Here is a 12,032-nt window from a genome sequence, read left to right on the forward strand (position 1 = left end):
GGTGTAGGATTGTGCTTCTGTGGAGATTCTGAAAGGCCAGGAAGACGTGACGTCACCTCTTCTGTAAGAAGAGAGACCTTATGATTGCAATGGCAAACGGTTCATGGCTGCAGCGTCAAAAGCAGAACGATTTCCAGTGTCCTGTATCTTCTGCAAGAGGAAGCAAAGCCAGAACATGTGCAAAAGCATTATTGAAGTGTGTAGTTTAATTGAACATAATGGCCTACTTTGCAACATGGCTGCAACCATTCAGGTTTTCAGGGCACAGTTTGGATTGCCTTGATGCCAACTTCTTTGCTTGATTTGGTACATTTGTCCTATGGCTTTGGTGCTGGTCATTGACTATATAAATAAAAATGTAATGTTCGTTTGTGGGATTAACAGAACTCAAAAACCACTGGAGGAATTGACACCAAATTTGGACACAAGACACCTAACAACCCAATGTATGTCCTTCATTCAAAAAAAAAAAAAAAGAGCCCCCGGTGGCGGAGTGGGTTAAACCCCTGTGCCGGCATTCTCTGGCCCAAATTTGGCACAAATACGCAATAACGTCCAAATTTGAATACTGGGGGTGGGATATTGATTTTGTCATTTGGGAGTTGTAGTTGTTGGGATCCACAATCCAAGAGCATTCCGAACTCCACCTATGGTGGAGTTGAACCAACCTTGGCATAGAGAACTCCCATGTCCAACAGAAAATACTGGAAGTGTTTTGTGGGCATTGACCTTGAGTTTGGGAGAGCACTATGGACTCAAACAACGATGGATCTGGACCAAACTTGGCACAAATACTCAATATGCTTAAATGTTAACACAGGTGGAGTTTGGTGGAAATTGACTACATTTGGGGGATGTAATTGCTGAGATTTATAGTTCACCTGCAATAAAGAGCATTCTGAACCCCAGCAACGATAGAATTGGGCCAAACTTCCCACACAGAACCCCCATGAACAACAGATAATACTTTATTTTCTGATGGTCTTTGGTAACCCCTTTGACACCCCCTCGCGACCCCCAGGGGCCCCAACCCCCAGGTTGAGAAATGCTGATATATATGTTCTTTGAAATAAAGCAGGCAGTCCACTAGGGGCCCCTGGTGATGCAGTGGGTTAAACTGTTGATCTGCTGAACTTGCTGACTGAAAGGTTGGTAGTTCAAATCTAGTGTGAGCTCCCGCAGTTAGCCCCAGCTTCTGCCAACCTAGCAGTTCAAAAACAAATGTAAGTAGATTAATAGATACCACTTCTGCGGGTAGGTAGTGGCGCACCATGCAGTCATGCTGGCCACATGACCTTGGAGGTGTCTTCGGACAATGCCGGCTCTTTGGATTAGAAATGGAGATGAGCACCACACCCCAGAGTTGAACCAGTCAGACAACCACCATGTCAGACTACACAGAGAAGCCATTGAAATCCACAAGCATGTGGGCAATTTCAACAAAAAGGAAGAAACCGTGAAAATGAAAATCTGGCTACCAGTATTTTAAAAAAAAACCCTCTAAAATCATAACAGTAAATAAAGAACAACACTCAAAAACAGGGGGATTCCAGACAAGAAACAATCAGGGCCAGCTAATCACCTCCCAACAAAGGATGCCCCCAGGCAGTAAGAAGCCACACCTTGAAACTGCTAGGCCATTAAATGCCAATTGAAACATTCACACCTGCCAGAAGCAGACAAGCGTTCTTTCTCCCACCCTGGAAACTAGGAAAATCCAATTTTCCTAGTTTCCAACAGACCTCACAACCTCTGAGGATGCTTGCCTTAGATGTGGGCAAAACGTCAGGAGAGAATGCTTCTGGAACATGGCCATACAGCCTGGAAAACTTACAACAACTCTGTGATTCTGGCCATTCAGCTTTCATTTTCCAGAAGAACAATGGTCCCTCATGGTTTCCAAGGTTGCATTTCAGTGCCATCAGTGCAAAAGATGACAGCACAGTCTGAAGGTAAGACTGCATGGGGTCAGAAGGTTTTGGAGGACTGGCTATGGATCTAAACCTCTCTCTTGAAGAGTTTGGACAAGTTACCCTTTTCCATTACGTTGGCCATATTTTTTTGGAGAGTGGAGAGGAGGCAGTTTTGGCAGATGTAATACCAAAAGGTAACTTTTCCAAGCTCTGCTCTCTTCTTGCATTCCAAATAGAAGCTGTGCAAAGTTGCAAGCATCAAGACTATGGGAAATACTGCATTACTCTTGCATAATTTATATGGCTTTGCGCAGAACGTTATTTTCCTGCCCATAGTGTGCTGCATTTCCAACTTGCATCTGGTCATTCCTGGAAAAAGCCATGTTTCAATCGAATCTCCAACCTCAGACCGAGTGGAAAAAAGGCTGTCCGAACGGATCATGGCGTGGGAGGGCTATGTGCAGGAAGGAGCCTATAGGTACTAAATGAAGCAGTGCAACTTGTAAATTATAAGCCCCTGCATTGTTTACATGTTTCTTAATTCATTGTCTTTGAAATGGCTGCATTTTTAAATGATTTTTTTTGTCTCCAATTAAAAAAAATGGCCACTTAAGGCTTTCAAAGGACCAGTGTTGACATGTTTTTCTATCAATTGCATCCTATTAGTAGCCTACTCAGATGTAAGCTAGGCCTTGGGGTCAACAAGGAGTTGTCCCTATTCCCTCCATACCAAGCCGAGTCAGGGCCCCCAGTGGTGCAGTGGGTTAAACCGCTGAGCCGCTGAACTTGCTGAACAAAAGGTCGCAGATTTGAATCCGGGGAGTGGGGTGAGCTCCTTCTGTTAGCCCCAGCTTCTGCCAACCTAACAGTTTGAAAGCAGGAGCCCCCGCTGGCGCAGTGGGTTGAACTCCTGTGTCGGCAGGACTGAAGACCGACAGGTCGCAGGTTCGAATCCGGGGAGAGGCGGATGAGCTCCCTCTATCAGCTCCAGCTCCTCATGCGGGGACATGAGAGAAGCCTCCCACAAGGATGATAAAAACATCAATACATCTGGGCATCCCCTGGGCAACGTCCTTGAAAACGGCCAATTCTCTCACACCAGAAGCAACTTGCAGTTTCTCAAGTTGCTCCTGACACGACAAAAAAAAAAAGTTCGAAAGCATGCAAATGTGAGTAGATCAATAGGTACCGCTCCAGCAGGAAGGTAACGGCGCTCCATACAGTCATGCTGGTCTACATGACCTTGGAGGTGTCTACAGACCACACCGGCTCTTAGAAATGGAGATGAGCACCAACCCCAGAGTTGGACACGACTAGACTTAATGTCAGGGGAAAACCATTACCTACCGTATTTATTCAATATGTTCTTGAGTTTTAAACACCTCATAGATAAAATATATGTTTTTATTTGGAAAACAATGCAACTTAACTTCAAACAAAGGCAACCAGTAGTAAACACAATACAGTTTTATAGACTCTCAGCTTAGTTTCAGGCTTTCAGCTTCCTTTCCCTTAGGATTGTCCAGAAGCAAACTGTTGTTGACATTTTGGCCAGATTGGCATGCATTGCAGTCATTTCTTACGGCTTTTGGTCTTCAAGGCTCAGAACAAACTCAAATTCCTCTTCAAAAGAAAAAGAAAACAGTGAGTTCAAGTGGGCCATTTGCTAAATATTGCTGGGTTTGGATCACTAAGGTTAACATTTCCTAGCTCTGGCTTATTTACCCACTTCGCTATACTATGGCATGCAAGGAACCAAGAGATGCTTCATTCTCACCGTCTGTCAGGGGCTGGACAGAGAGCCTCTGTCTTGTGAAAAGAGACATTGCTTTCAAGGGTCCTCCGGAGGTTTTGTGTGCTTGGTGATGGACTTTCAGTTCAGCCAAAGGGATAAACCTCTTGGTCATGCGCACAAACTGGACATCAACCTGCAAGTTCAACAAGAAACTGAATTGATACCCAAATAAATTGTTTGTTGCTGTGATTAGGAGAAAATGGGATTTATATACCAAGTTCTGGTATTAGGACCTCAGTGGGTTAAACCTGCTGAACTTGTTGACTGAAAGGTTGCAGGTTCGAATCCGGGGAGCGGCGTGAGCTCCTGCTGTTACTCCCAGCTCCTGCCAACCTAGCAGTTCGAAAACATACAAATGTGAGTAGATCAATAGTTACCGCTTCTGTGGGAAGGTAACGGCGCTCCATGCAGTCATGCCAGCCACATGACCTTGGAGGTGTCTATGGACAACGCTGGCTCTTCGGCTTAGAAATAGAGATGAGCACCAACCCCCAGAGTTGGACACGACTGTACTTTATGTCAGGAGAAAACCTTTACCTTATGATAATGACAATGATACCAGATCTCATATAATCTTGGAAGTTAAATAGGGTCAGTCCTGGTTAGTACGTAGACGGGAGACTATCACTGAATACTGGGTGCTATGGTCAGAGGAAACAAGAGGTCGGATGGCAAAACCATCTCTGAGTATTCCTTTCTTAAGAAAATCCTATAAATCAAGCAACGTGAAGGCACATATATACAAACATACACACAGTGTCCATTAGGTGTCTTTTAGTTCAGATTAACAACAGGATTTGGGCAGACAAAGCAGCATCTTCCACATTCAATATAAGAAGTTAGGATTCACCATGACTTTCCTTCTCAGTGTGAGGAACAAGCGGAAAATCAGGAGCAGCTCAATGTCTTTATTTGAAATATTTGGGGGTTTTTTGCATTTGGAAACACTAATAAAAAGGCCAGTGAAAAGTGCCTTACCATAAACCATTTGGGCTTCTCTTTGGTGCTGGACGCATCATAGTGAGGGTCTTTTTTATCAAACTGGGTGTGATCTGGATAGGCCTCCTGCACTATCTAGGTTTGAGAGAGAAGGGGGTTCAAAGAATGAAACGAGGAAGGCTTGAAGGTGCTCAACAGCAACAACAACAAAGTGCAAACTCTGTACCTCAACTACAAGCATTCTCTGCTATCTCTGTTGCAGATTGAATTTGCTGCAGGTTATTTGGTGAAGTAGAGAAGGAAGGGCAAGGCAATTCAGAAGGTGAAGATGTGTCTGGGCTGGGCTCTGAGGTTCACTGAAATTCACCCAATTATTCCATTTGTGATTCAGATCCATGTTCTGCTATTCCCAAAAGCCTGTGCTGATACTTTCAGATCAAAATACTGTTGGGCGAGTGGGCTTATTAACAAAAGATCCTCCTCATAAATGTACCACAGAGTAACTTATCAGCAGCAGCATGACCCAGCACCAGTAGCCCAAAGTGATTAAAAAAAGCACACAGACCAATATTATCTCTTCCATGAGAGACATTTCTTTATAGCAAAATAATATGGAACAAGGTTTCCATAACACAAAGTTCTTTACACTTTCTTCTTTGCTTCCACGCTGGGCTTCTTTCGTATGCAGAGAAACAGCTTCGCTCTTACGTGCCTCTTTTTTACACCAGAGTTACACAGGAGCTTCACACAGGAGCTTTTTAAACACAGCAGCCTTCACACATGATGGCCTTCAACCTGGGGCTTCTCACACCAGGTCTTCTCAAACTGAGGCCTACTAAAACACTGAGGGTTACCTCACACTGAGGCATTTCTCCCACTGAGACCTTCTCATACTGAGGGCTCTTTCAGACTGGTGCCTCTCATATACTGAGGCAAACTAAGACTGAGGCCTTCTCATACTGAGGGCTTTCTCAGACTGACGCCTCTCATATACTGAGGCAAACTAAGACTGAGGCCTTCTCATACTGAGGGCTCTTTCAGACTGACGCCTCTCATATACTGAGGCAAACTAAAACTGAGTCCTTCTCATACTGAGGGCTCTCTCAGACTGATGCCTCATATACTGAGGCAAACTAAGACGGAGGTCTCTTTCAGACTGACACCTCTCATATACTGAGGCAAACTAAGACTGAGGCCTTCTCATACTGAGGGCTCTTTCAGACTGACGCCTCTAATATACTGAGGCAAACCAAGACTGAGGCCTTCTCATACTGAGGACTCTCTCAGACTGACGCCTCTCATATACTGAGGCAAACTAAAACTGAGACCTTATCATACTGAGGGCTCTTTCAGACTGACGCCTCTCATATACTGAAGCAAACTAAGACTGAGGCCTTTTCATACTGTGGGCTTTCTCAGACTGACACCTCATATACTGAGGCAAACTAAGACTGAGGCCTTCTCATACTGAGGGCTCTTTCAGACTGACGCCTCTCATATACTGAGGCAAACTAAGACTGAGTCCTTCTCATACTGAGGGCTCTCTCAGACTGAGGACTCTCATATACTGAGGCAAACTAAGACTGAGGCCTTCTCATACTGAGGGCTCTTTCAGACTGACACCTCTCATATACTGAGGCAAACTAACACTGAGGCCTTCTCATACTGAGGGCTCTCTCAGACTGAGGACTTTCATATACTGAGGCAAACTAACACTGAGGCCTTCTCTTACTGAGGGCTCTTTCAGACTGACACCTCTCATATACTGAGGCAAACTAACACTGAGGCCTTCTCATACTGAGGGCTCTCTCAGACTGAGGACTTTCATATACTGAGGCAAACTAACACTGAGGCCTTCTCTTACTGAGGGCTCTTTCAGACTGACACCTCTCATATACTGAGGCAAACGAACACTGAGGCCTTCTCATACTGAGGGCTCTTTCAGACTGACACCTCTCATATACTGAGGCAAACTAACACTGAGGCCTTCTCATACTGAGGGCTCTCTCAGACTGAGGGCTACTAAGCTACAGGTATACCTGCTTATATAGAACTACAGCTTTTGCTGAGTTATTGGGTCCTTTTAACCCTTTCAGTGACAAATAGTACATGCATTTAGTCCCTTACTTTGACGATGCCAGCGATCCCAGGCTCTTTACAGTTACTGTGGTAGAAAAAGGCTTCCTGGCCGACTTTCATATCCTTCAGGAAATTCCGTGCCTGAACAAGGAAGGAGGACAGAAACCACCCAGTTCACATCTCAAGAAAGGAGGATGACATGGCAGAACATGACGGCTGACAGAGACTGTCGCAGCCCGTGTTCCTAAGATTGTGAATAAGAGGACATGAACAACAAAGACCAAAGAAAGTTACTGTTGCACTATAATTCCTGAATCTCCCACCAAGCATGGCCGTTGGGAGCTATCTCTCTCAGCCTCAGAGGAAGGCAAAGATAACCCCATGATAAGTTTGCTATAAGTTGGAAGCAACTTGAAGGCACATGACAACAAAGAAAATACCAGCCCTTGTCTTTGGAAAGACTTATATGGAGTTTAATGGAGATTAATGACTGGTTTCGTTATCACCAATTGCATGAAAGATACAAAAAAGACTTGAGGATTGGATTTGCAACCAAAGAATCAGAATTGGAAAGAATATGGAAAAAGGGGGATAAAGGGTTAATCTCTAGATTATACAAATACATACTAAGTTATAACATGGAGGACAACAGAGTCAAGACAGTAATGATATCCTGGGCCAAGGACCTAGGCAGACCAATAGAATTGGACAAATGGGAATACCTATGGAACAAAGAATTCAAATTTACTTTATCGGGTTCAATCAGGGAGAATCAATACAAAATGTTTTACAGATGTTATATCACTCCAGCTACATTGGCTAAAATAGACAAATCACAACAAGGTATTTGCTGGAGGTGCAGGAAACAGAAAGGGACATTTCTCCACATGTGGTGGACCTGTGTGATCATACAGGAATTTTGGGATAAGTTAATTACGGAGACAAATAAAATGTTACATAACAAGATAAAAAAAAACCCTGGACTATGTCTGCTAGGTCTACAGAGAGAAAACAATAATCAGAAGGACCAAGAAATATATCAATATAGCTTTGCAGCGGCAAGATTGACCATAGCCAAAGATTGGAAAGGGGAAAAAGGTCTAACCAAAAAGGATTGGAGGGAAAGAATGCGAGAATATATGCTAAAGGCCAGACTAACTTATAACAGGAGGAATAAGAGTAATGAGGACTTTCTAGAAAAATGGAAGTTGGCCATGGCATATCTGAATAGAGAGTCAGTAATATAGAGGAGCTCCATTAGGAATTTAGGTTTACCATGAATAAGAATAGATAAATAGGCTTAAAGGCTTCATTGTGTTTTGGTGTTGGAAGTCATGGTGAAGGGTGCACGGGTGTGGGGATGAGGGTTTAGTTTGTTTAGGATAGGGGTTTTGGGTTGAGTGTAAGGTCTGGGGTTTGTGTGTAAAATGCCATGTGCTGATTTCCTGAATGTTATGAAAAAATTTAATACTAAGCTCTGACTGAAAGCACTGGAAAACAGCTAGAAATAGCAAGTTTATGTGTATTAAGATATGTAAATGATAATAATTTGTACTTAACGTCAAAATTAACTGTTTGATTGAATAAGGTAGAGAGGCATGTACATGTCAAAAATTTTGGTACCTGATTATATCTGATTTGCCATGGGTTACTTTTCTGTTATGTACCATAATCAAAATAAACAGTTTTAACAAAAAAAAAAAGACTTATATGGAGTTTTAAGACCTTGTTCATCCCATGTTTTGCTGCTTCAAGCTGAAATTCACACCGAAGAATGAAGAATCCATAAATGCCTTTACCTGATAATTCCTGACTCCATCCCAGCATGCTGTCTGGTTGGGTTGAGCTTTTAGGTCTTCAATGCCAAACTGCACAATCATAAATTGAAAACAGAAATTACTCTACTGCACTTTTGGTTAGGTTTTGTTTTAAGGCTAGAGTCCGATATGTTGCATCATTGAAATATATATGTATGCAACATTACCTCTGCAATGAAGCGTCATTGACTTACTTTCACATCCACCCCTTTTTCAAACCTGCTCTCAGGCTCAGATTTCATGAGCCAGTGGCCATAGGTTTTCTTGCTTCCTTCCAGCTCATCGCCCTTTTCTGATGCCAGGAGTTTGGTCTTGCCTTTTGCCGGGTTGGGAGCTGCTCTCTTCTTCGGAGGCTCAGATTTGGCTATTTTAGAATCAGGTTCCTTTGTAGCTTGGAGCAAACAAGAATTAAAAGGAAGTAAGACAGTTTGATCACAATCTAGTTATCTCAGGGAAAGAGAGGGGAAATCTTCTGAACAGCGACATTATTATTATTATTATTATTATTATTATTATTATTATTAACTGCCAAAGGCCACCTGACTTGGATCTGCACGCATCATTTGAAAATACATCACACAGTCCTAGACGCTTGGGAAGTGTTCAACTTGTGATTTTGTGATACGAAATCCAGTATATAATCTCGTTTGCTGTGACATACTGTGTCTTTGTGTCAATGAAATAATAATAATAATAATAATAATAATAATCTTTATTTATACCCCACCACCATCTCCCCAATAGGGACTTGGGGTGGCTTACATGAAGCCAAGCTCAGTAGTGCATTACAACAAAATAAAATCAAAAACACAAAACAAACATAGCAATAAAATAAATAAAACATAAGAATACATTAAAAACAGTACAAAAATACAATCACAATAAGCGACACAAGCAGCAAAGGAAACCCCACAGAGGTGTCCACCCTTACCTATGCTATCCAAAGCACATACACATGTGTATGTATATATGTGTGTATGTATATATATGTATATCTGTATATATATCTAGATATCTATATGTGTGTATGTATGTGTGTGTGAGTATATATATATATATATATATATATATATGCTATCCAAAGCTTTTAGATAGATAGATAGATAGATAGATAGTAGATAGAAAAATAGATGTGTGTTTGTGTGTGTGTGTTATCCCAAGTAAGTCAGAACTGGTACATTTTAAGTGTAACTCCAGCCTTATGGTGTAACTTGAGGTAACACACACAAATACACACACACATATATGGGGGTGTGTGTGTATGTGTGTGTGTGTGTGTGTGTGTGTGTGTATATATCTCCAGTCTCAAGTTACTCCATATGGCTGGAGTTAAACTTAAAAATGTACCTGTTCCGACTTACAAATTCAACTTAAGAACAAACCTATAGAACATAACTTGGGGACTGCATGCCTAAGACAAATACCCATATAGTGGGCTTAAGCTATTTGTGTTTATACTTTGGAAATGATCCATAATACTGTAATAAGAGAATAGGTCTCTTTTGTAAGCCACCAGAAACAAAAGATCAGGGGTGCTTTTACACTGCATTTACACCACTTTCATCACCTTGGCTCAGTGCTATGGATCCATGAAAATAGTAGCTTTGCAACGTCTTTAGCTTTCTCATCAAACTGCACGTCCCAGGACGCCATAACATGGAGACATGACTGTTAAAGTGGTCTCTAATTGCCTTAATTCTACAGTGTAGAGATGCACCCTTAGAAGAATAATTGGGCCTGGTTTCCATACAGACCTGGTAATGCCCCTCTGCCTCTTTTCTTGCCGCGCAAAGGCATTCTTCAGCCACTCACAAGGCCTTGGGGCACCTGTGAAAACAGTCTCATGGATCACACCACAAACTCACAAAGCATGTGTGCAGAAGGGATTTGATGCCCTCTGGTTTATTGCTCATCTTCCTAATGGCAAGAAACGAATTCTGGAAGCTAAAACGGCGATGAAATATAAAACGCAAAATTAAAAGCATCTTGCAAAATTTGCCATACAGTTCCATTTCCATGTGTTGTTGAAAGTTTTCATGGCCAGGATCACTGGGTTGCTGTGAGTGTTCCAGGCCCTATGTTCCAGAAGCATTCTCTCCTGACATTTCGCCTGCATCTATGGAGGCTGTGAGGCTCCCTGCCATAGAAAGTGAGCCAGGCTGCATCGTATTACACTTACACTATAGTATTATTATTATTATTATTATTACTATTTGCACATAACTTGAGCTCACTCAAGGAAGTGAGCCAGGCTGCATCGTATTACACTTACACTATATTATTATTATTATTATTATTATTATTAGTACTATTTGTACATAACTTGAGCTCACTCAAGGAAGTGAGCCAGGCTGCATCGTATTACACTTACACTATATTATTATTATTATTATTATTATTAGTACTATTTGTACATAACTTGAGCTCACTCAAGGAAGTGAGCCAGGCTGCATCGTATTACACTTACACTATATTATTATTATTATTATTTGCACATAACTTGAGCTCACTCAAGGAAGTGAGCCAGGCTGCATTGCATTACACTTACACTATATTATTATTATTATTATTATTATTATTATTAGTACTATTTGTACATAACTTGAGCTCACTCAAGGAAGTGAGCCAGGCTGCATCGTATTACACTTACACTATATTATTATTATTATTATTATTATTATTAGTACTATTTGTACATAACTTGAGCTCACTCAAGGAAGTGAGCCAGGCTGCATCGTATTACACTTACACTATATTATTATTATTATTATTTGCACATAACTTGAGCTCACTCAAGGAAGTGAGCCAGGCTGCATTGCATTACACTTACACTATATTATTATTATTATTATTATTATTATTAGTACTATTTGTACATAACTTGAGCTCACTCAAGGAAGTGAGCCAGGCTGCATCGTATTACACTTACACTATATTATTATTATTATTATTATTATTATTATTAGTACTATTTGTACATAACTTGAGCTCACTCAAGGAAGTGAGCCAGGCTGCATTGCATTACACTTACACTATATTATTATTATTATTATTATTATTATTATTACTACTACTACTACTATTGCACATAACTTGAGCTCACTCAAGGAAGTGAGCCAGGCTGCATTGTATTACACTTACACTATAGTATTATTATTATTACTATTTGCACATAACTTGAGCTCACTCAAGGAAGTGAGCCAGGCTACATTGTGCTATCTGTTGATAAATGCATTTTAGTAGGAGCCATTGCATAGAAAACATGCATACATATCAAAAGCCAATTGCAGTGCAGGAAATCAAAAATATTTAATGCACCTGAAATATTTTTGCAGTGGCAGCAGGAATATGAGACACCTGGATGCTTCCTCTTGAGGTTTGCAACTCCACAGAAACGGCTTCCACTCCTCTGCAAGCTTCAAAGAAATCCCTCCCACTATTTCGATACAATTCGGAGGACAAATAATTGTTATGCAAACCACCTCTGCG

The 12,032-nt window shown here is 41.4% G+C and overlaps 1 protein-coding gene across 1 annotated transcript; it reads right to left on the reverse strand.

Annotated features, from left to right (window-relative positions):
* Nucleotides 1-3,299: 3,299 nt before the first annotated feature.
* THYN1 (thymocyte nuclear protein 1) lies at nucleotides 3,300-12,014 on the reverse strand. Its single transcript, XM_067470767.1, has 8 exons — nucleotides 11,862-12,014; nucleotides 10,298-10,370; nucleotides 8,738-8,934; nucleotides 8,526-8,594; nucleotides 6,775-6,867; nucleotides 4,687-4,782; nucleotides 3,691-3,841; nucleotides 3,300-3,536 (listed from the first exon to the last, which is right to left on the reverse strand). Exons 2-8 carry the CDS (start codon nucleotides 10,338-10,340, stop codon nucleotides 3,493-3,495), a joined length of 693 nt encoding a protein of 230 aa, XP_067326868.1. The 5' UTR covers nucleotides 10,341-10,370; nucleotides 11,862-12,014; the 3' UTR covers nucleotides 3,300-3,492.
* Nucleotides 12,015-12,032: the final 18 nt, after the last annotated feature.

This window comes from Anolis sagrei, chromosome 7 (genome assembly GCF_037176765.1).
Source record: "Anolis sagrei isolate rAnoSag1 chromosome 7, rAnoSag1.mat, whole genome shotgun sequence".
Lineage (NCBI taxonomy): Eukaryota > Metazoa > Chordata > Lepidosauria > Squamata > Dactyloidae > Anolis > Anolis sagrei.